The following is a 24,872-nucleotide window of genomic DNA, read 5'->3' on the forward strand; positions in this document are numbered from 1 at the left end:
GGAATTTTTTCAGTGTGCAGCATATCCATTTGTACTTTGTCTAAACTCCAGATTTTACTTAAATTTCACCCATTTTTCCACTAATATCTTTTTCTATTGCAGGACTCACTCCAGAATACCACAATGCATTTAGGCTTTTTGAATTTTGAACCATGAAGATTATTACATATTGAAACAAGCAAACCTTTTAGTTCTTGGTTTACCATGCTACAGACTGTGCTCTCTGCCTGGCCCTGGCTGTCTTTCCTGTGGCATCCATAGATGTGTATGATAAGTAACTCCTGCCCAGCTATTCCCTGTGTATCTCTGCTATATCCACAGGGTAGAGTCCAGATTTCTTTATTGTCTCTCATTTTTGTAGGCCTCTTATCACCATGTCTTTTTTTAAAAGAAAAAAAATAAAGAGACAGGGTCTCACCATGTTGCCCAGGTTGGTCTTGAACTCCTGGGCTCAGGCAGTCCTCTCCACTCAGCCTCTCAAAGTGCTGGGATTACAGGCATGAGCCACCACGCCCGGCCACTTATCATCATGTCTTGTACTAGACCTGGCCAACATAAATAGTAGCTTTCAGCAGCTAGGCACACTGCCCCCAGGATCCAACTAGACAGAGGTTTGATTTAGCAACAGCAGGGCCAACTTAAAATATTCCTGTTCCCCTGAAAGCTTTTGCCCTTGGTCTCCCCTGAAGATGGTATTCTTCCCCACTTCCTTTTCTGATCTACTCAGCAGAACTGGTAGGAGAAAAGTCACAGGAGTAAGAAGGGACCAGTGCCAAGATCCCCTGGACACGAAAGTCACATTTCGGCAGAAATCCAGCTGGGACTGTAATCAGAAACCGGAATTTCCACTAACTTCTAGGATTTCAGGAAATCAACTCCCTCTCTGATTTAGCTATGTGGTTAAAATTAGCTGGAGGCCCCCAGTGTTCTAGAAAAGCCCCTACAAACACTTCATGTACCAGCTGCATACTGTTCTACTAGGACACTCTCCAGGCTGTGGTTACTGGAAGTGGACTAAGAAGGTGATAAAAAACTGAAACAAGTGCCTGTAGTCCCAGCTACTCAGGAGGCTGAGGCGGGAGGATCACTTAAGCCCGGGAGTTTGAGGCCAGCCTGGGCAACATAGTGAGACCCCATCTCTAAATAAATAAATAACTTATTTTTCATAAAGTGAAACAACTTTGACTACATCCTGTTCTCATCTCTGCCTACTGACTCCGTCTAGGTTCCCCCAACATATCATCCAAAAAAGACTGTAGACTTCAAAGAGGTTATGAAATAGGGACTATAAGGTCATGGTTAAAAGAGCGGCTCAGGCGTCAGACTGCTTGGGTTTGAACTGCAGGTCTACCACTTTCTACCTAGGTGATCTTGGGCAAGACACTTAATAATATCTCCAAGCATCAGTTTCCCCATCTATAAAAGGAGGTTAATAATAGTTATTGACTTCATAAGGTTGTTGTGATGACTATGTGAGAAAAAAGCAACTTAAAGCATTCCTGACGTAAGTGGGGCGTGGTGCAGATGCCTGCATTTCCCAGCCATCCAGGAGCCTAGGTGGGAGGATCACTTGGCCCAGAAGTTTGAGGCTCACTGCAAAATAAATAAATAAATAACAAAATAAAAATAAAAATAAAAATCTTGACATATAGTAAATGTTTAATATGTGTTAGCTATTATTCATGATTCCTCCACAGAGCAAATCTGACAATCTAGAGGGTGTATTAAAAAAACAAAAACCAAGGCTGGACATAGTGGTTCACGCCTATAATCCCAGCACTTTGGGAGGCTGAGGCGGGCAGATCACCAGAGGTCAGGAGTTTGAGACCAGCCTGGCCAACATGGTGAAACACCATCTCCACTAAAAATACAAAAGTTAGCCAGGCGTGGTGGCGCACCTGTAATCCCAGCTACTCAGGAGGCTGAGGCAGGAGAATCGCTTGAACCCAGGAGGTGGAGCTTGCAGTGAGACCAGATCATGCTACCGCACTCCAGCCTGGGCAACAGAGCGAGACTCTATCTCAAAAAACAAAAACAAAACAAAACAAAAACCAAACCAACAAACAAAATACCCTCCTAAACCTAAAACCAGTACAGTCCCACATATTTCTAAGATTGAGCTCAAAGGAGGGTATCAGGAGTTAACAATCATGAAGAATAGAATCCCCTTCTATATCTGGCAGAGCTGACCTTGTTCGTTCCTCAAGGCCCAAATCTGGTCTAGGTGGTTACCCTACACTTTTAAAATGCAAATTCTACTTCCTTCTGTAAATGTGTGCTTTTCAACCCATGGCCTAGGCATGGGGAGTAAAGGTATTCTAAGGCCTTTCACTTTACAGGGCTCAGGCCCTGCTAAATGCCTCTACTTTCCCTTGAGTTACTGTGCCATGGATAACGAATTAGCATCTGAAGGACAGAACCTTGGACTTTGAAAAATCTTTTGAGTTGCTTTTGGCACTATCAATAAATTACCAGAAGTAAAGTTAGGACTTTGTATGTGATGTGGTTTGCTCATATTTGGAACCCTAAAAATGGGCAGATGGCTGGTAATTGCCCCTAAGAGTAGCTGCTTCCTCCTCCCAACTAAACACATTTTATGTTACCTATGAACACCATCATAGTCATGCCAAACAGAACTGAAATTAGCTGAGAATTGATTTAAGAATCCTCGACCAATAGGGAGTCACTGCTGTGATGGACAATTCACCCCTTGGTTAGTTACGGACATAATTTTCTCCAGGAAATTTTTGCAATTATAGCAATACAAGAGTGCAATGCATAAATACAGATTCTAAAGAAATGCAATGAAGATATTTCAACTTACACTGGAATTACATCAAAAGCTGACATGAACTAAATTGCTGGAGGGAAAGGAGGGCTGAGATTTTAGTGAGAATAGGATGCCCTCTGCTGGACATTAGGGAAGACTTATGACAGCATGGCAGACAAGGTTGCCTTAAGCTGTCAGAGAGTGATACTTGGGAGTAAAACAAAAACAAAACAAGAAAACTTGGCAATAAATTTACACTTTGGTGCTGTTTTCTAGAATATTCCCAGTAATCACAGACTATGAGAACACAAATATAAGAAAAAAAGATGCAAGGAAAGGGGTGAGTTTTAAAGAATCCATAACATTCTTTCATACATGTAGCACTGAAAAAACAGCCTTCTTTTCTACATACCTCCACAAATATTTCACTGGCAAGGAAAAAATGGGAGCACATTATAGGAAATACCAGGGAGGCTTAGAGACACAGTAACAGGGAGACAAGAAAGAGGTGAGACCAACTCCTGAATGGTACATGGTGTCTTGTTGTTGGTTGAGTGAACACATTTCACGTCATTTCTCCCCAAATGAGATTAACCTTTGCTCTCGTGTCTGAGGGCAGTGGCAGCAGCTCAAGAGAAGCTCTCTCTGCAAAGACCAGAAGCAGACTAACAAAGGTAAAATAGGGTCTTTACTGTGCTTCTGTCAAATAAACAGAGCTACTTATATTTTAAAGCCAAACAAAGCAGGCTCCCCCAGTGCATTGAGTAGAAGGGCTTAATATTCACACCTTCTTTTTTTTTTTTACCCCCATTGTTCTACTCAAGGCAGCCATAGGTCCTTACCTGAGCGGGCCAAGTAGTGTCAAGCAATAAGGTTGAATCTGAAGGCCAGGCAGTATTCCTGAAGGGCAAGTCGGCCTGCTCAAGCCTCTTCTACCACCTGATCAATCATTCAATCAAATGACACTGAATAGGTCTGCAATTGCCAAAATTATAGTCATTCATTCTTTTTTTCCAGATGAGTTGTCATTCAGTGTACTGAGATGAGAGGATCAATGGGAAGAGAACTACAGTTAATTATTAACATCCATTAGCGTACTTCAGTATCATATTAGTTAACTGTTTCCCAGAAAGTAGGGCCCAGAGGGAATGGGAGAGAGGGCAGGTAAGGTTTGATGGGCTGGAGTAGACAGAGAAATAGGTCTGTGGTGGGGAAGAGGCCTAGATGAAGGCCTGGGTAACCAGGAGTCACAATTAGAAAAGGACACCAAATATGTTGCCTGTTTAATTACCTTTGATTTTTTGGTGTGATTGTTAGTCTCTCAGTCTTTATCCAGAGCAGTGGTGTTCAACTCTAGCTACCTATTAGCTAGATCACCTGGAGAGTTAAAAAAAAAACATAATGGATGCCTGGGCCCACCCTCGACCACAAACTCAGAATTCCTGGGTGGTCAACCAGATAGTGGCAATTTTCTTTTCTTTTTTCTTTTTTTTTTTTTGAGACAGAGTTTCGCTCTTTTTGCCCAGGCTGGAGTGCAAGGACGCTACCTTGGTTCGCCGCAACCTCCGCCTCCCAGATTCAAGCGATTCTCCTGCCTCAGCCTACTGAGTAGCTGGGATTACAGGCATGCGCCACCACGCCCGACTAATTTTGTATTTTTAGTAGAGACAGGGTTTCTCCATGTTGGTCAGGCTTGTCTCGAACTCCCGACCTCAGGTGATCCGCCCGCCACAGCATCCCAAAGTGTTGGGATTACAGGGTGTGAGCCACCGCGGCCGGCCAATAGTGGCAAATTTTTTAATGATCCCCAGGTTCTGTCTCGTGTAGCTCCATTGGAGAACTGCTGCTTTACAGGTCACAGCTTCTTCAGCAGTGGGTACCAGGCTGTTGAAGCAGCTAACCAATCAACCAAAAACGCACGCCCTTCTCATTTGGCAACTTGCAATTCCCGAGTTAAGATGATCAGTCAAAGGCCAAGGGCACCACTTGTCAAATACAGTTTGTGCGAGAGTGAAGGTCAAGAGAGCTCTTGTAAGGCGAGTATGCCTGAAATCCATGGCTGAAGGTCTGCAAAAAACCCTTGTCAGAGGAAGTTTGTCATAAATCACCCAATCTTTTGGCTGTTGGGACCACCAAGAAGTTGCCTCATTTATATACTTTTCTTTCTTTTAATTATATATGTATATTTTTACATATAGAGGCGGGGTGGGGTCAAGCTTTATTGCCCAGGCTGATTTCAAACTCCTGGCCTCAAACGATCCTCCCACCTCAGCCTCCCAAAGTGTTGGGATTACAGGTGTGAGCCCCCTCATCCAGCCAACTTACATACTTTCATCTCTAGGCATGTAATGACAGAACAAGCCCAGAAACCAGAGGCAAAACCAAAAACAAACAAAAAGCCCTACCACCTAAAGTATTTTATGAGAATTCACTGAAAAAAAGGGGAAAAAAAGCTCATACTCAGGTAAAATGTTATTTAAACCCAATTGTTAATTTTAACAGACTATTTATTCTACCAACCTACAACTGGAAATTCCCAGTCTTTCCTTGTCACTACAATTCCATAATCTCACATCCCTAATCTAAATTTCCTACATTATATTTCTCACATGTGTTGGTTATCATTTGTTTAAATGTCAGGTCTATGCTGAATCCACAGCTGAAGAGAGCCAAAACAGCTTTCAGTTTTAAAATATCCCTTGCTACTTAATATTATTCAATCTGATGTATGGCTACAGTCATCTTGCAGCCAGACTTCCTTTTCCTAGCAGGACATGTAGCTGGTAGGGCCCGAGCACCTCCTCACACCTGGAGGAGAGGCTTTCTGACCCAAACTTGTTCAGAAGGTCTCCTGGGCTAGGTCCGACCCTCTAAAAGCAAGTCACAATAGGAATATTCAATAAAGGTACCCTTTCTCTCTTTTTAGAAGCTACCCTTCTAAAATGCTTTTGTAAAGAAGCACTTGTATTTCAGGAGAGTTGGCGAAATATAAACATTCATATCTTCCAAATTGCCCTTTTTGAGTACTACGGGCAGGATTTATAATTTGCCGTTTTTTTTGTTTTGTTTTGTTTTTTGTTTTTTTTGAGACAGAGTCTTGCTCCGTCACCCAGGTTAGAGTGCAGTGGCATGATCTTGGCTCACTGCAACCTCCACCTCCTGGGTTCGAGCGATTCTCATGTCTCAGCCTCCCAAGTAGCTGGGATTACAGGCACCCACCATCATGCCCAGCTAATTTTTGTATTTTTGTAGAGATGGGGGTTTCACCGTGTAGGCCAGGCTGGTCTCGAACTCTTGACCTCAAGTGATCTGCCCGCCTCAGCCTCCCAAAGTGTTGGAATTACAAGCATGAGCCACCATGTCCGGCCAACTTGCCATATTTTCTATGGTCTAATCCATGCCAAGTTGAGAGCAACAGTTTGTACGTTAGTCCCAGGTCTCTTTTTGCTTTTCTTTCTTCATTGTCAATAAACATATACAGTACCAAAATGTTCAGGGAACCACGCTGAGCACCGGGAATACATAGCAGTGTGATGTGGTCTTTGCCCCTCATATGCCAACAATGGCCTTGCGAGACAGGGTCGCATGGTTTATATGTTACGGTTCTATGCCATTATTAAGGACACTGGGTAATCAAGAAGGCTCAGAAAAGAATGTAATCAAAGAGTCTGAAGTCTAGAAAGCCTTCTTAGAAAAAGGAGACTCAGCCCTAAAAGTAAGAGTAACAAATAAACAGGGAGAAAGATGACATTCTAGACAAGGGAAAATAAATTAAAGTTGTGGACTTCTCCTTCCTGGAATTATACTAATAAAAGCATCCTTTCTTCAAACAATTTGGGAGAAATAAATCAAACCAAGTTAAGGGCATCTGGGGTCCTATAGGAAGAATAATAATAACCAACGGCACAACACCAGATGGCTGCTAGAAGTTATAGGGTATAAAGTCCATGGCATAACAAGGACATTAGGAATTCATTTACAAAAAAAAATTTATTCCAGCTGGGTGCAGTGGTGCATGCCTGTAGTCCTAGCTACTTAAGAGGTTGAGGCAGGAGGACTGTTTGTTGTTTAAGGCCAGCCTGAACAATGTAACACATGCCATTTCTAAAATATAAAAATTAAAAAAAATTTATTCCTTCTGACAACCCCAACAAAGGGGGAAATTACCTAAGTGTTAGATATAACTGGATTAAGATTTCTAAGAAAATTAGACTCTCACAGTCCAGTGATTCTCATTCCAAAAACTTAAGATGGATCCAGGACTTCATCTCTTTTAGGTACAATGTTCATGTATTGAGTAATTCCTTTTAATTTTTATTCATTTTTTATTATTATTTTTTTTAGATGGAGTCTCGCTCTTGTTGCCCAGGCTGGAGTAGAATGGTGCAATCTTGGCTCACTGCAACCTCCACCTCCCAGGTTCAAGTGATTCTCCTGCCTCAGCCTCCCAAGTAGCTGGGATTACAGGCATGCGCCACTACGCCCAGCTATTTTGTATTTTTAGTAGAGACGTGGTTTCACCATGTTGGTCAGGCTGGTCTCGAACTCCTGACCTCAAATGATCCACCCGTCTCGGCATCCCACAGTGCTGTGATTACAGGCGTGAGCCACTACGCCTGGCCCATATATTAATTCCTACTGTGCGTGGTTTTAACATAGTTAAAATAAAACTAATCCTCACTGGGTTTCCCAAAGTCTTCTTCTAAAGTTTTCAGAATAAACATTCTGGGATATTTGGCCTGTAGAAGGCAGGTCTCCACACTGAGGAATAGGGCTGGAGTCAGGGAGAAAGGACTTGAACTCCTTCAGTTTCCAATTTCCAAGAAAGATTTAAAAGCAAAAGAGAAAATGTCACATTAAGAAAAAGAAAATCAAACTGCTACAATTTATTTAACTCTTTCTTTCACAGGAAATATAAGTATGTAATGTAAACACCGACACGTGAAATAAAGTACAAGGATCAGGAAGACAAGTGAATTGGACAATACTCTTGCTTTAACACTTTACTGCTTCCTGATTTCATTTGCAGCATGAATCACCTGGTTATACAGACTGGCAGAAGTAAAGGCAACATTCAGATTTACAGATACACCAGAAAGCCTCTGAAATCCAATGATGCCATACGGAAGTCTGATCTTTCTGTTGCAAAAAAAATTAAAGCTGGGCACATGTCCATTTATCCATTTACCCAAGGCATTTAATGTAGGAGCATAAGAATGCACTGATTAACACGTGAGCTTTAATATGCTTGTGGAGGCCAAGATTAAATTGTACCTCTTCTCCCTCTTCAGAGAAAATAAAATTAACCAAATTAAAAGCAGAGCTGCCTGATACTAGCCAGAAGACTACATAATCACAGTGAATTCTTATTTCAGTAAATCCCAGGAAATGCAAAACACAATAAATGATTGCCACTGGAGCTTTGCCCAAATGGTCACCGTAGACTTCATGCTGCAGAATCATATCAGGTTTTCAAGGTTCTTTCCTAGAACTCCAAAGTTGGAAAAATGACCCAGATAAATGATTGGGATAAAGACCCATCATGATTTAAAACAAAGGGTCTATTTCCAAACTTGAATTCGGTAATAAAGAGTATGGGCTGCAATTTTCTGTGATTATCTCAAAAAATTAAAATAACCTGTCTTCTTTCTTATCAGATGACACCTACCAGGTAGGAGGTAAATTTTGGTAATAGATGCCTACCGTGCAGACTGGTTCAGTAATGGTACTCAGCATCACAAGATTTGGGGATTCAGATAAGGCTGCTTTAGAGCTAGAAATCAGAGAACCACGCATTTGCCAAGTATACCTACTCCCTCACTCATCCCATGATCAAAGGCTATTAAAAATTATCTGGGCCAGGTGCGGTGGCTCATGCCTGTAATCCTAGCACTTTAGGAGGCCGAGGCGGGATGATTACAAGGTCAGGAGTTTAAGACCAGCCTGGCCAACATGGTAAAACCCCACCTCTACTAAAAATACAAAAATTAGCTGAGTGCGGTGGTGGTGTGTGCCTGTAATCCCAGCTACTCAGGAGGCTGAAGCAGGAGAATTGCTTGAACCCGGGAGACAGAGGTTGCAGTGAGCTGAGGTCGTGCCATTGTGCTGCAACCTGGGCGACAGAGCAAGACTCTGTCTCGGGGAAAAAATAATAATAATCTGTAGTCCCACATCCCTCTATACTCCACAATCTATGGAGAAATAAGTATCTTGCATGCTTCCTCCTTTTGGCAAGCAGAACAGTCAGTGCAGGCTGAACACTGCTTTTTTGAGGGAGAAGTGCTACTCTGAGCAGGTGTGTTGAAACTGTTTTTCCCAGGCAAAGCTATCCTTCCTATACTAAAAAGTGATGGAGATTTTTAAAAATGTGTTTATAAAATATCACATGAAAACACCTTCACAACAAAAAACATTCATTTCTATATTCCTTACCTATAACATTTGGCACAGCGTTCTGCCATGTATTGTGCTCTCACTAAAGACATACATAGAACAGAGAGATCCAAAATCAGGTTTTAAAAGTGATAGGAACTGGTATTTCCAAGGAATCCCTGCATCAGTCCTGGCCTTTCTTTGTGCTATATTATAATTAAGGTTTTGTTTTTTTAAAAAAAAAAAAAAAACAAGATGACAAAACAGATAAAACAGCATTATACTACTTTGATTAGAAAAAAGCCATTCATCACAGATGGACCTCCATTCCTGGATTCTTATTTACCTCTGCGAAACATAGAGGGCCTTAGCTACTGTGAAGAACAGCACATTATTACTGCAAGTAAGGCAAATGTTTCACTTACAATTCTCTGTCCTGTAGTCAGATCATATGCGCTAGTTTTACACTGGAAAATAGTAATCAAGAATTGAGAATTAAATGCCAGAGATCTTTCAAGCAAGGGGGAGCCCAGTCTATCTTCACACACTCCCCAGTTATTGTTCTGTACTGTCTAGACCTATTACCTCTCCAGCACTTCAACTCCGTCTCTGATATTCCTGCAGAGGAGATCTCAAAGAGGAGCTTTTTAATATTGTAACTAGCCATTTCTTCTGTTATCACTTCTTTTCTTCGCTCTTGGCACCAGTTCCTATTAGAATGCCCTTCTCTTTGAAAATGAAAGATGGGGCTGGGTGCGGTGGCTCACGCCTGTAATACCAGCACTTTGGGAGGCTGAGGCGGGTGGATGACCTGAGGTCAGGAGTCCAAGACCAGCCTGGCCAACATGGTGAAACTCCAACTCTACTAAAAATACATAAATTAGCAGGGCATGATGGCGCATGCCTGTAATCCCAGCTACTCGGGTGGCTGAGGCATGAGAATTGCTTCAACCTGGGAGGCAGAGGTTGCAGTGAGCCGAGATTGCGCCACTGCACTCCAGCATGGGTGACAGAATGAGACTCTGTCTCAAAAAAAAAAGAAAAATGAAGGATGGAACTTCTGAAAAATAGATTCATCCTATTTGCAGATATTCAGATCAGTTACCCTTAGGGAAATAAGGCACCTATAATGTGACCCCAGATTGACTACAGGAATAGTACTGATATTTGGATCCTGTGTGGCTGCAAAAGAACATGACTTCCAAACAGAAGCACTACTTTCCTGCCACAGGTCAGGCTGCATCACACAGCACTGCTGTGCTGGTCTAACACACAGGCAGACTGGAGGCTCCAAAGAACTCAAATACAGACACAATTCTTCCTTAAAACAGAAAGTTACAATATCAGGTCTCTGGTTAACCTCATCAGTCCTTTCAAGTAATGTTTTCATGGTTGAGTGAGGAATATGGAGGAGCAATAGATGAGAGTAAGGAAACCTGGGTTCCAGTCCCAGCTCTATTACTTACTGGCTGTGTGACCTTAGGCAACTAACTATCTTTACCTCCCCTCACTCCCCACCCGCAGCCTGTTTCCTTATCTGTAAAATGGGGATAAAAATCACCTGCCTTGTCTACCACATGTTGTGACTGTGAGGATCAAACGAGATGCTGTGAAAGTGCCTTGTAAACTGAAGCACTGACTGTAAAGGCTTTTAAAGTAATAGTATACACTTATCACATTTTAATTAGGTCCTTATCATTGCCTATTTGACTAGAAGTGCCCCATGCAGGATGTGCCTCACAACAGACAGAACTAAAAAATAGGTGCTATAAATATACACTGATCCTTTTCACTGGGGGTGGTTAAAAAAAAAGGAAAATTCTTAATTTCCTCAGCAGTGGCCTCAGATTACATTACTTAAAAATGTGATGTCATCCAAATGTATCAATTGATAGAATTTTCTCCAAATATGTCCTATACAGTTGTAGTTTTGTCTGTTGATATCTTCACATGGAGGAGTCTAGAATTCAAAAAACAGCATGCTAAAACTGAACAAAAAAGCAATACAACCTTATAGTTACAGTTGGTTGTAAAGGAAATGAAAATTAGAGGCATCATTATAATAAAATTAGGTCACAGTTCCTCAAATGGTCACCTTTTTCCTGAGATAGCTCCAGGACAGGGTCCTAGTCCTGTGAAGTGCTTTAAAGAAGCTTAGTCTTGCTGGAGGTGAAAAGGACATGTGGGTTGGCAACTAGGCTGTGTTCATTTTCAGCACGAGGATTTCAACAAGAAGGTCTGCTAGGAGCTGCCAAACAGCTTTGGTGGAGAAGCCCATATGGCCTAAGAGAGGCTTGCTAGTTCTCACATGCCAGGCCAGAGTGTGGAGAACAGCTTATCACAGCCATCCAGTACCAGGATTTTCAATTCTTCCTGTAAGTTGGTTCTGCTCTTCTCCGGTCTAGTAAATAATTGAACAGAGGAAAAACAATGAGATGTGGAGCAATATATCTATCTGTGCTTTAGGGCCTTTCTCTGCCTAGCTGCAAAAAGTTTACATGCAGAACAGAGACACACACAGGGAGCAAATGTGACTTTGATTAGACTTTGAAATAGACTTTGACTAGCCCAGAGCACCCAGATTCCAGTATTCATGTCAGAAGACCTTTATTACAAATGTTACAGGCGATGACTTGCAGGGAGTCAGGTCACTGGAATCAATAGTTAACAAGATGGTTGTCCTTTGGGGCCACAGGTGTGTTGCTAACCTCCACTTTTCTTCCTGATTTGCTTTGCTTTCCGGGGTTTGAGGATGGTGTAGTTTACATACACTGTATACTGATCTGACAGGAAGGGGACATAGAATGCCCGCAGCAGCTTTGAAGATCTGAAAAACAAGGGTTAAAAAAAAGAATTTTATCACTTGGGAGAATTTACTAATGGTACTAAATGTGATTAAAATAAATAAACTAATCTGTAGTAAGGATTATATTTTATTCGAGTGGCACAGAAAAGCCTATTACTTCGGTACTAGATCACGATAAAAGACTTAATCAAGGCCGAGTACCTTGTCACCTAAACGAAAATTTATTATTGTCCCTAATAAGCCACAGTATATCCTTCAGAATAGCTCTAGGTCTTCATTTTGCATTAGAATGTGCCATAGAAAAATTCCAGGTCAATCAAAGGACTTCTATTGCTGAAATGAATTCTTAACACCAAAATGGTTTCTGCATCTAAGAAACTGTAGAGATGCCAAGTACTCAAATGACCTGGACTCCAGCTCTAAGTTTTCCTGGGAAGGGCAAGAAAACTACATCCTGGGTACCTGTGCATAGTGTTCCAGTATTGTCTAAGTCAAGGAAAGAGTCTAAACACAAGTTCATGTTGTGACAACATGTCCCTGGTAAATTATAATATATCTACTTATTACTGAAATATAAGAACTGAAAACCTAAATTTCTCATGAATTTCTGAAGAATGTGAAAAGTGCTTATACTTTTAAATATATTATCGGCCGGGTGCACTGGCTCACGCCTCTAATTCCAGCACTTTCGGAGGCCGAGGCAGGCAGATCATCTGAGGTCAGGAGTTCGAGACCAGCCAGACCAACATGGTGAAACTCTGTCTCTATTAAAAATACAAAAAAATTAGCCAGGCATGGTGGTGCATGCCTGTAATCCCAGCTACTTGGGAGGCTGAGACAGGAGAATTGCTTGAACCCGGGAGGTGGAAGTTGCAGTGAACCAAGATCATGCCTCTGCACTCCAGCCTGGGTGACAGAGCGAGACCCTATCTCAATAAAAATAAATTTTTTTAAAATTATTTTATTTCTTTTTTTGAGACAGAGTCTTGCTCTGTCACCCAGGCTGGAGTGCCGTGGTGCGATCTCAGCTCACTGCAAGCTCTGCCTCCCGGGTTCACGCCATTCTCCTGCCTCAGCCTCCTGAGTAGCTGGGATTACAGGCACCCACCACCACGCCCGGCTAATTTTTTTGTATTTTTTAGTAGAGATGGGGTTTCACCATGTTAGCCAGGGTGGTCTTGATCTCCTGACCTCGTGATCCGCCTGCCTCGGCCTCCCAAAGTGTTGGGATTACAGGCGTGAGCCACCGCACCTGGCCAAAAAATAAATTAAAAAAATAAAAAATAAAAATAAATATATTATTTAATCCGTTTGATAATCCTGTGAGGAAGTGGCATTATTATCCCTATTTTATAAAAGGGAAATTAAGGCTTCAACTTGCTCAGGGTTACACAGTAAGTGACAGAGGCCTCATTCAAATCCAGGTTTGATTCCAGAGTCTGTACTCTTAACCATTATGGTTTATCATGCATCCCAGGAATAGACTAACAGGATTTATCATTTCCTAGAAAAAGTTGTAGTGATAGTTTTAAATTCTGTATGGAGTATTACTTCCTGACTCTGATTTCTGAGTCTGAAAATCAAAAGTTGGCCTAGTTACTGCCATCCTGAATGAGGTAGCTGAAGGTGCTCCACTGGCAGTCCTTTTCCAAATTCTAAACTTGTAAATGTCATGTCAACGTGGCATTTGTACTGGCAGCCTACCCTTGGGTTTGGCAGACTCCTACAATGCCTGCACACAATGACACTGTGCTTGGCATGCACACCTCTTAGAGATTCTTCCCAACTAGGACGCTGGCAGTGCCCTGTGCTCTGTAAGATTCACTTCACTTCAACAGTGAACTCTATCAAGGGCTTTGATAGAGAAAGGAGGTTTGCAGAAGAGACATGAGACAAAGCAGGGCTCCTATAAATAAAATGAACAGGAAGAGGAAGCACCTACCCCAGTCAAGGAGAAGTTAATGGCCAGGCACGGTGGCTCAGGCCTGTAATCCCAATATTTTGAGAGGCTGAGGTGGGAGGATTGCTTGAGCCCAGGAGTTTGAGCCCAGCCTGGGCAACAAAGTGAGACCTGTGTTTACAAAAAATGTTTAAAAATTAGCCTGGCAGGGTGGCACGCACCCGCAGTCCCAGCTATTCTGAAGTCTGAGCTGGTAGTATGGTATGAGCCCATAAGCCCAGGAGGTTGAGGCTGCAGTGAGCTGTGATCATGCCACTACACTCCAGCCTGGGTGACAGAGTGAGACATTGTCCAAAAAAAAAAAAAGTTACTCTTTTCATCTACACTGCACAAATAAAGTGAAGGGTAAAGGGTAGAACAGAAAGATGCAAAATAGAGCAAACTCCTACAAGCTTTAGTAAAGAAAGTACAAAACTAACAAGTGTAATTTCCATTCTAGTTGACTCTACAATAAAAGCTTCATTAATATAGTCATTGTATATTTCTGGTCAACTCAGTCCTTAGTATAACCTCAGGGTCCAGTGGACCCAATTTTAGTTTTCAACTTTCTTTTTTTTTTTTTTTCCCCAAGAGACAGGGTCTCACTATTTTGCCCAGGCTGGCCTTGAACTCCTGGGCTCAAGCAATCCTCCTGCCTCGGTCTCCCAAACTGTTGGGATTACAGGCGCAAGCGACCTCGCCTGTCCCAGGTTTTTACTTTCTTTTTGTAGCAATTCCTTACTATTTGGGAGGATTGGTAGTTCGTAATTTTATTCTTTTTAGAGTCTTCCAAAGATAAATTATACTTATTTTTATTTATTTATTTTGAGACAGGGTCTCGCTCTGTTGCCCAAGCTAGAGTGCAGTGGCATGATCATAGTTCACTGCAGCCTTCACCTCCTGAGCTCAAGCAATCCTCCCACCTCAGCTTCCTGAGTAGCTGGGCTACAGGTGTGCCTGGCTAATTTTTTATCTTTTGTAGAGATGGGGTTTCATTATGTTGTCCAGGCTGGCCTTGAACTCCTGGGCTCGAGCAATCCACCTGCCTCAGCCTCCCAAAGTGTCAGGATTACAGGCATGAGCCACCGTACCCAGCCTATAAAATAACTTAAAAATAGGTTGGACGCGGTGGCTCATGCCTGTAATCCCAGCACTTTGGGAGGCCGAGGCCACCGAGGTCAGGAGTTCAAGACCAGCCTGGCCAAGATGGTGAAACCCTGTCTCTACTAAAAGTACAAAAATAACAGCGCACCTGTAATCCCAGCTACTCGGGACGCTGAGGTAGGAGAATTGCTTGAACCTGGGGGGTAGAAGTTGCAGTGAGCCGAGACTGTGCCACTGCACTCCAGCCTAGGTGACAGAGGGAGACTCTGTCTCAAAAAAAAAAAAAAACTTAAAAATATAGAAAACAAAGAGGGTCAATTGGACTGAGATAGTAAGTGGTGATGACTATTTTCCTGGTAGGCTGATCATGTTCAAAAAAATTTTCTGGTAATTTCAGAAAATGATCTTATTCTGATTCCACTCAGGAGTTGGAAAAAAAAATTTCCTGATCACTAGGTGTGAATAAAAGAGAAAAAAAAAGAATAATAATAAAAAAACTATCTTGGTCTGCACTGGGGATATATTATCATCAAAAACACTAACTAGCAGCTGGGCGCGGTGGCTCACTTGAGGTCAGGAGCTCAAGACCAGCCTGGCCAACATGGTGAAACCCTGTCTCTACTAAAAATACAAAAATTAGCTGGGCATGGTGGCGGGTGCCTTTAATCTCAGCTACTCAGGTGGCTGAGGCAGGAGAATTGAACCTGGAGATGGAGCTTGTAGTAAACCAAGATTGCGCCACTGCACTCCAGCCTGGGTGATGAGGCAAGACTCTGTCTCAAAAACAAAACAAAACAAAATAAAACACAGACTAGGCAGGTGTTGTGGTATGTTCCTGTAATCCTGGGTACATGAAAGAATTGCTTGGGCCCAGGAGTTCAAGGGCAACCTGGGCAAACACAGCAAAACCGCATTTCTGAAAAATAAAAAAATTTAAAAAATAAGTGGCTGGACTGAAATAGAAGAAGGACTACTATGCATTATTGTTGAGTTCAAAAGGCAAGCTAAAACAAAGGTAAAAAATAAAAGAGATTGGGAGAAAATGCAATATATGTACCAGAAGATTTGCATCTAGACTATATAAACTGTTCCTGCGATCAGTAAGACAATTCCACAGGAAAAAATGACAAAAGATATGATTACAGAAGAGAAATGCAAATGGTTGATAAACATGAAATAATGATCAATCTTACCAGGAATCAGGGAAATGCAAGACTAGACACAATTTTCAATAATCAGGTTTGGAAAAGTTAAAAAGCCTGACAGTCTCAAACACTGATGAGGAATCAGGAAACAGATATTGCCAGTGAAAGTGTAAGCCTGCATAGCCACTTAGAAAGGCAGTTTTAGCAGTACCAATTAAAACAAAAATTATGCAGTCTCTATGATAGAGCAGAGGACTTTTACTTTGTACTTTACACCATGTTATTCATTTATTTGCTTGTTTCACAAACAATCTACTTGGTTTTCCATTTGCTATGATTAAAAATTTCAAATATATATGAGTAGATAAATTTATTACTTATAATAATGTTTTAAAACCAGTAGACAAATTTTTAAATAAAGGAAACCTTCGATTTTCAAAAACAAAAAGCAATCAAACAAAAAAATCAATGTGCCTACTATATGTAAGCATTTGTGTGCTGGCTCTGAAGATATATAAGTCTCTCTTCTCAAAGGGCTAATAAGCTAATTGGGTAGAAACAGATTATGAATGATACATCATCATAACTTAGCATATGGTAAATTCTAAACAGCTGACACAGAAGTTCAAAGTGATAATGCAAACATTCAGGCGGGAGGTCAAATGCTGAGGGCTGGGTAGGTAAGTGTATAAGCAGCATTTAATAAACATGTAGCACATCATTTCATTTTATTCATCCAATATTCCAAGGTACGCTAAGCAGGAAAAGCAACTTGTCTAACCATAACCAAATCTACAGGCATCTCAGGTTAAATACTCTGTGCATTCAGCAGCAACTAGAGGTGGGCTGAATAAATCCCAAACTCTCTCATTGCCTACAAAGCCCTAGGAGATCTAGCCCTTGCCTGATTGTTCCACCTCACCTTCTGCAATCTTCCTCCAGGACCTCTACACTCCGGCCACACCAGGTCCTTTTCAGTTCTTCAAAAATACAAGTTCCTCCTACCTTAGAGCCTTTGCATATGCTGTTGCCTCAGCCAGGAACACTCTTCCACCCTGTTTTTCTCATGACTGAGTCCATCTCATTTTTAAAGTCTCAGCTTAAAAGTTACCTCCTTTGGCCAGACACAGTGGCTTACGCCTGTAATCCCAGCACTTTGGGAGGCCAAGGCGGGTGAATCACTTGAGGTCAGGAGTTCGAGACCAGTCTGGCCAACATGGTGAAACCCCTAAAAATACAAAATTAGCTGGCTGTGGTGGCGTGCGCCTGTAATCCCAATTATTTGGGAGGCTGAGGCAGGAGAATCGGTTGAACCCGGGAGGTGGAGGTTGCAGTGAGCCAAGATTGTGCCACTGCACTCCAGCCTGGGTGACAGGGCGAGACTCTGTCTCAGGAAAAAAAAAAAAAAACCTCCTTTGAGAGGTCTTCCAACAATCCTAGGAAACCCTAGGTTTCCACCTCTCACTTCTTTTCTCTCAGTGCACCTGTGTGTTTCTTCATTCTACAATTCACAATTTGTATTATTTATTTGTTGGTTAACTAGTTTATTATCTGCCCTCCCCCACAAAACACACCCACATTCTAGGGGCCATGTCTGTTTTATCTGCCAACATGTGCCTGGCATACAGTAAATGCTGAAAAACAAATGTTGGATGGATGGAAGGAAGGATGAATGGATGGACTGCTGAAGACAGCGAGAGAGGGATATCACACATATGAGATATGAGTTTAATTCAATTTAGTTTAACTACAAGTGAATGAGCTCCATGTTAAGCAGTGAGTTAAATGCCAGGAACACAATGATGGTTCCTCCCACTCTCAATGAGGAATTCAAAGTCCAAGTGAATTTGTGGTTTGGAATAACCATCTTGCTAAGGACAAACATGGGTCTGACTTAGCTACATCATGAGATCCAAGAAACATCCTGATTTGCCAAGCTCCCTCAGTGCATAATCAATCACAAGAAATTCAGCATCAAATTCTAAATAATGTATTCAGGAAATAAGGAGGCATTTCTAGTTAAGACAGAACACAAAACTACAAAAAAGGTGAGAATTACATAGAAGGAAAAGCTAAGAAGGATCTATTTAACATCAGAGTGTGGCACTGGAAAAAAATCCTTCAGAAGACAAACCTCCTTTTCTCCTGCAGATTCTGGCTGTGATCTTTAATAGCATTATCTATCTATAACACACAAAGCCACTAACTAATTTCTTCCAGAAGATGGAATCAGAAAGCAGCCAATATATGCTTAGGCCCATTCTCACCTCTAAGCTGGGATGGGAATATATTGTAATTTCTTTTTTTTCTTTTGAGACAGGATCTCACTCTTTCACCTGGGCTGGAGTGTAGTAGTGTGATCCCAGCTCACTGCAGCCTTGACCTCAAGGGTTCAAGTGATCCTCCCACCTTAGCCTCCTGAGTAGTTGGGACTAAGGTGTGTGCCACCATTCCCAGCTAATTTTTTACTTTTTGCAGCGACGGGGTCATACTATGTTGCCCAGACTAGTCTCAAACTCCCGGGCTCAAGCAATCCTCCCACCTTGGCCTCCCAAAGTGCTAGGATTACAGGTATGAGTCACTGCACACGGCCTGTGATTTTCTTTTTAACCAAAAGAACAAGCTGGCTTGAATTCTTCATTTCTAACATTCCAGCTGCTGTTCTAGATTATTTTATCATCAAAAGCTTTAATATACTAAGCATAACTGGGGCATTTTGAATTGTTATATTGTATTTTTATTGAAAAAAGGAAATCAAATTGGTAATTTGCCTTTATAAAAGGAAAGAGCGGGCCGAGCATGGTGGCTCACGCCTGTAATCCCAGCACTTTGGGAGGCCGAGGCGGGCGGATCACAAGGTCAGGAGAGCAAGACCATCCTGGCTAACATGGTGAAACCCCGTCTCTACTAAAAATACAAAAAATTAGCCAGGCATGGTGGCGGGTACCTGTAGTCCCAGCTACTTGGGAGGCTGAGGCAGGAGAATGGCGTGAACCCGGGAGGCGGAGCTTGCAGTGAGCCGAGATCGCGCCACTGCACTCCAGCCTGGGTGACAGAGTGAGACTCCAGCTCAAAAAAAAAAAAAAAAAAAGGAAAGACCAGTTGTGCACTGGAATGACATGTGCATGCACACATTTATACACATGGAAACAAAGATCAGACTGATTCACAGACAACACTAATGCCTATCAAAACTCATACAATAATGTCTGTAATAAAGTGAAATGCCAAAGTACTGCCCTAGGGCAGCACAGGCAGCGTGATTCAGGGAGACATAAATATGTGCCTCTATCATGGAAACTGAAATACTTCCCCTCCCAGTGAGAAAGTCACTCAAGTGATTCAAGGATGAAACAGATCTGGGCAAAGCAATTGCCTGCACAGCATAATTAGCTCATGGCTCAGAATGTTTTCTAATTCAATTACTGGCCCTATCTATCAGGGCTGAGGAGCATTCGGCAGTGGAGATTTAAATCTGCTCTTGCTGACGTCAATGAATGACTGGCTGCCAGTCCCTGATGTCACCAGTTCAGCAGGCACAAATGGAAATGCTGGGTCAATTTTTCATTTTAAAAAGAAAACATCCTAGTATCCAGGTTTTCTTTCTCTTTTAAAAGACAGGATCTTGCTCTGTTGCCCAGGCTGGAGTGCAGTGGCATGATCACAAGTCACTGCAGCCTCGACCTCCTGGGTTCAAGTGATCCTCCCTGATCTGTCTCCAGAGTAATGGGACTACAGGTATGTGCCACCACACCCAGCTAATTTATTATCATTATTATTATTTATAGAGACAGAGTCTCACTATGTTGCCCAGGATGGTCTTAAAGCTTCAAGCAATCCTGTGGCCTCAGCCTCCCAAATAGTGGGACTGCAGGCATGAGCCACCATGCCTGGCCCACATCTTGTCCTGTCTTCCTTCTCCTCTCTTCTCTTCTCCTCTCTTCCTTTGTTTTTCTCTTCTCTATCTACCTATCTATCTATCTATCTATCCATCCATCCATCCATCCATCCATCCAAGCATTAATATCCCCTGTAAACCTGTAATCTAAGCCCACTGCCAGTTATCTTTCCAGCCGCAGCTTTTTCAAGCTAGTTTCTTTCTCTCTTGCATTGTAGCTCACCTTTCAGTGAGAGATTTTCTACAACCTTTAGTGCAGAACTTGGCTTTTGCAGCTATCTTCAGTTCTGAAGAGAATCTCAGAATTCCTTCAAGACTTAGTGATAGTCAACCTATAGTTCCATATCAAGCAATTTAAGCACATCTCAAAAAGGTGGTATGGAGCAAAAATGTGACTGTTATTTAATAGTTTTTAACAGGAAATGTGGTGAGAGACATTATTCTAATGGTAACTAATGCAAAGGTGACTTACAACCCTGTTATCCAAAAGAGGAGTTCCATGCTGTATGTTATACTCCACCAGTCCCTTGAGGATGGAATTTCATCTAACTGCTCTATCTCTAGTTTTTAGGAAAGTGCCACAGAAAGTCCTCAATAAATAGTCTGTGAATGAATGAGCGCCTATGCTCTGACTCTTAAACCAGAGCATCTGGTTTACCTCCCACCCTTCTTACAATATTCATCTTCCACAAGGAAAAGGAAATATCAAAAATAATCTAAAGTTATTTTTTCTGTTCTCTTCCTAAGCAATTCAATCCTAAAGCCATTACGTGGGGCAGAGCAAAGCAGAAGTCTAGAGTGGGGAGCTGGGGGGCTGTGGTGGCTCATGGGATGTCAGAGTGCAAGGGGGCATGGAAGGCGTGTTGCTAAAGAAAATATACTGCAAAAGGTCCCATAATTGTATAATGACAATATACCCCACAGGTGGCCGTTTACACAGAATTTGCTGAATCAGCATTATCCATGTGACCAGTATGATATTTTACTTTCAGCAGGCATGTTCAATAGACCCTTGATGTTCAATAAATATTCATGATTTTGACTATATGGAGCAACCTCCAAAAATACATTATGTGTAATGATTAGGAAGTTTACTGAGGCACAAACTGGAATTGTGGCATCATGAGACTGGTATACAGAGTGGATCATTCCACTGATTTGTGGCCTTGGCCAACATCTGGCATAACATCATAACCTTTTGATCAGTCATCTTTAGCAAATATTCAGAATGAGGAACTGGGGAAAAATGCTATTAGGCAACTGGCCATTTTCTGACCTCAGTCCCATCAAGGTTGCTGGAGAAATGCTCTTCACCAGTCTTTTTTCCCATCTCACAGCTACTTAGATATAAAGGTACTCTATGTCCCATTCATCAGTCCTGTGGAAAGGATGCCAATGTTCGAGAGAGTTTTCGTCCCTGCTCTTCGGACCCTCATTTGGGCTTCTTTTATGTGACAAATAGAAGGATTAGGGGTCACATCAGCAAATGATTCTGGTAAGCTTTACAGAGATGAAATAAACAATGAGTATGCCTTAAAATAATTCAATAATCTTTATTTTACCAAATAAGGGCATCAGAAGCTTCTGAAGAAAACCTTATACCATCTTTTTTCTATTTAGTATAAATCCAGTTTTAAGAATGTGAAATACACAATCAATACATATTTTCTAAGACTCTATAATGTGCTAGGAGTTGTAGAGAATCAACATGTAATGTGGTTCTAACTCTCAAGGAACTTGGAAAAAAGACCTCTGATGACGCTGCCTGCTTAGGCTAAGCCAGCTAAAACCAGTGGTGGTCCTAAAACATGTTACATGCTCTTCAAACCTGAGAGCTTCTATGGCATGGACTTAGAGAACAGATGGTCTGTAAATGGTTTCTTTCTAGAGAACTCATTTCACAACAATGGAAAGCAGACTCTCTAAGCTTCAGAAAAATGAAAAAAGGTTTATTCTTCTTAAAATGTCAGCAGATCTTAATGATTAAGCAGCTGAATAATGGCAAAACACCATGTGTTTTGAAGCCAAATCTGGCCTGGGGTAGCTCTGCCAGACGAAGGGTCTCAAGAAAGTATTCTGGGAGAATACGAGGAGGAAAAGCCAAAAACTGATAGACAGTGAAACAGAAAGTATAAGAGAATAAAAGTTGATAAATACCAAAGTATAGAAACTCTGATCTCTTCTTCCTGTTTCTCAGTATTCTTGGCATCGCTGAGGAAGCTAAGGGCACCACCATGATTGACATACAGGGAAAAAACAAAAAACTTCAATTACTGCTTAAGAGGGAGAACTAATTCTACCCAAAGGAGGGAAGCACCATCTGAAGCATGTCAAACTTGGCCTGCAACCAAATTCTGCCATGGGGTGGAGTCTCCCCTTCCATCTGGGTAATAAGAAGTTGCAGATGGAAAAAGCCTGCTGGACTACTGCATATACTATATGCCTCTTCTGTAAGAAATCACCTTTAAAAAGAAAAGTTTCAAAGTTTATCCAATTTGGATGGAGAACGGCATTGCAAGATAAGTAGTGGCTTTAAAGCATGTCCATACTTCTTTGACACTCCTCCCATCAACAGGGGAAGTCTACTTCTTTTCCCCTTGAGCATGAGCTATTCAACTGGCTTGCTGCCAACGAACAGAATGAGGAGGAAGTGATACTGTGTGACTTCCAAGGCTAGGTCATAAAAAACTATGCAGGTCTTGAGATGCTTACTCTTGGAAGTCAGCCACCATGCTATAAGGAAGCCCAAGCCACATAAAGAAGACACATAGGTGTTCTGGCTGACAGCCCCAGCTGAGATCTAGCCAAGAGCCAGCATCCAGACATATGAGTGAGAAAGCCACTCAGCTGCCTCCAGCCCCAGCCACTATCTGATGGCTAATGCGTTACAGATCCTGAGTAAGAACTGGCTAGTTGAGCCCATCAACTCCCAGAACCACGAGAAGAAACAATAATCAACTATTGTCGTTTTACGCCACTAAGTATGGATGACTGTTACACAGCAATAGCTGGAACAAATGCTTCTGGCTAATTTGCCCTTTACAGTAATCACTCCAGTCGTCTTATCTTCCATAGAGAAATAGTTCTGCTTATGCTGGAGCTAAGGGCTGGCTCCCTCAACCAGATTACTCTCTACAACATAGGACAAAAATGAATATAAGTGCAATGGACTCTGTAGGCCTCAGAGCTGCTGGGTTCACCTCTTAGAGGGTAAAAGGAGAGCCATGGTCTTAGTAAAGTCCCCAGAACAGCTAAAGTTCAGTGGCCACTGAGAATCCTATGCTAGGCACTGAAAGAACATAATAAGCGTATATGTTATCAGCACAGTCCCCAACTTGCCCTTTGACTAGAAAAGGCCCCTCTCCTGCCATACCAGCTAAAGGTTCAACATCTAACTCCTTATTTGTATTTACTCTTCATCTATAATTGCCTGGCCAACATGGTGAAACCCTGTCTCTACAAAAAACACAAAAATCAGTTAGGTGTGGTAGTCCGTGCCTGTAGTCCCACCTACTTGGGAGGCCGAGATGGGAGGATGGCTTGAGTCCAGGAGGTGGAGGTTGCAGTGAACAGAGATTGTGTCACTGCACTCTAGCCTGGGCAACAGAGCGAGACCTTGTCTTAAAAAGAAAAAAGTAGAGAAAAATAAAATCTCACAATCCCCAAACTAAAGGTGAAAGCAGAGCAAGCAAGACAAAAGGGACGTATAATGAAGGAGGACAGTGGGTGGAAAGTGGCTGTGCAAAGCACTGACAGGGCCTCCCAACTTGTTTCCGAAGCTACAAACAGGCCCTGTTGCTCATGAAGCCAACTCCAATATCCTGGAGAGGCATTTCCCACCAGACTCCCACAACCAAACATCTCTCAGCACACTTAGATAGGCACCCACCACTGAGCTGGTGATTTATTACAACACTCTCCCTTCACTCCTCTCTGGGGACTCTCAGAGTAGGCATTACATCTGCCCACTTGTCAGCTATTTCATTCATGTAACAATTATATCATGCTTCAAAGAAAAAAAATCTTTTATTTTAGAAAGTATGTAATATGAGATAGCCACAGAGTAACAAATGTGTCTGGTCTAAAAAGTGATATTGTCAAATAGTTTAGACTCCGTATCCTAAGAGTTTGATAAACCTTTATAAAATTAGCCAGAGAGACATGGCAAACTCAGGGAATGGAAGTTGCAGTTCTGGTACTAGTTGTGTGAGCAGGGACTAGAACGTGGTGATTAAGATCTTATGCCTGGATCTTCTCTCAAACTAATGGGGTCTGGGGTTTGTAGGCCTCTAATAAGGCAAAGAAGCAGCCAATTAGGAAAAGAAGTGAACGAACATCTGGGCTGCCATTCTCCCAAATGGTCTAACACCACTTAGCCTTATTTAGTAAGTACTTCTCCATCACTCCAACAATAAGGATGTTGCTTATCTTGCAACAATTTCAACAGGCTTCTTCATACATTCACAGACATGTGGAATTCCTAAATTTGCCCCAATCACAAAATTGTCCCAATCATCTTTAGGTTGCAACTCCCTGAAGTGGAAACTCCAATTACATATAACTCACAGTATAATTTTTTTTTTTGTTTTGAGAGAGTCTCGCTCTGTCACCAGGCTGGAATGCAGTGGTGCGATCTCGGCTCACTGCAACCTCCACCTCCCGGGTTCAAGTGATTCTCCTGCTTCAGCCTCCCGAGTAGCTGGGACTACAGGCATGCACCACCACGCCCAGCTAATTTTTGTATTTTTAGTAGAGAAGGGTTTCACTATGGCCAGGATGGTCTCAATCTCTTCACCTCATGATCCGCTCGCCTTGGCCTCCCAAAGTGCTGGGATTAC

At 42.1% G+C, this 24,872-nt stretch overlaps 1 protein-coding gene across 18 annotated transcripts in view; it reads right to left on the reverse strand.

Moving 5' to 3' along the window:
• Positions 1-418: 418 nt before the first annotated feature.
• The window catches only part of ALG9 (ALG9 alpha-1,2-mannosyltransferase), a 101,919-nt gene continuing 77,465 nt past the window's right edge, over positions 419-24,872 (reverse strand). For 11 of the 18 annotated variants that reach the window (XM_016919745.4, XM_016919744.4, XM_063782427.1 and 8 more), the window contains exons 15-16: positions 11,851-11,969; positions 7,642-11,543 (exon numbers count right to left, since the gene is read on the reverse strand). In XM_016919745.4, coding sequence (XP_016775234.2) covers positions 11,506-11,543; positions 11,851-11,969 — 157 coding nt within the window. In that variant the 3' untranslated portion in view covers positions 7,642-11,505. 18 annotated transcript variants of the gene reach the window in all.

The sequence above is a fragment of the Pan troglodytes genome, chromosome 9, assembly GCF_028858775.2.
Source record: "Pan troglodytes isolate AG18354 chromosome 9, NHGRI_mPanTro3-v2.0_pri, whole genome shotgun sequence".
Classification (NCBI taxonomy): domain Eukaryota; kingdom Metazoa; phylum Chordata; class Mammalia; order Primates; family Hominidae; genus Pan; species Pan troglodytes.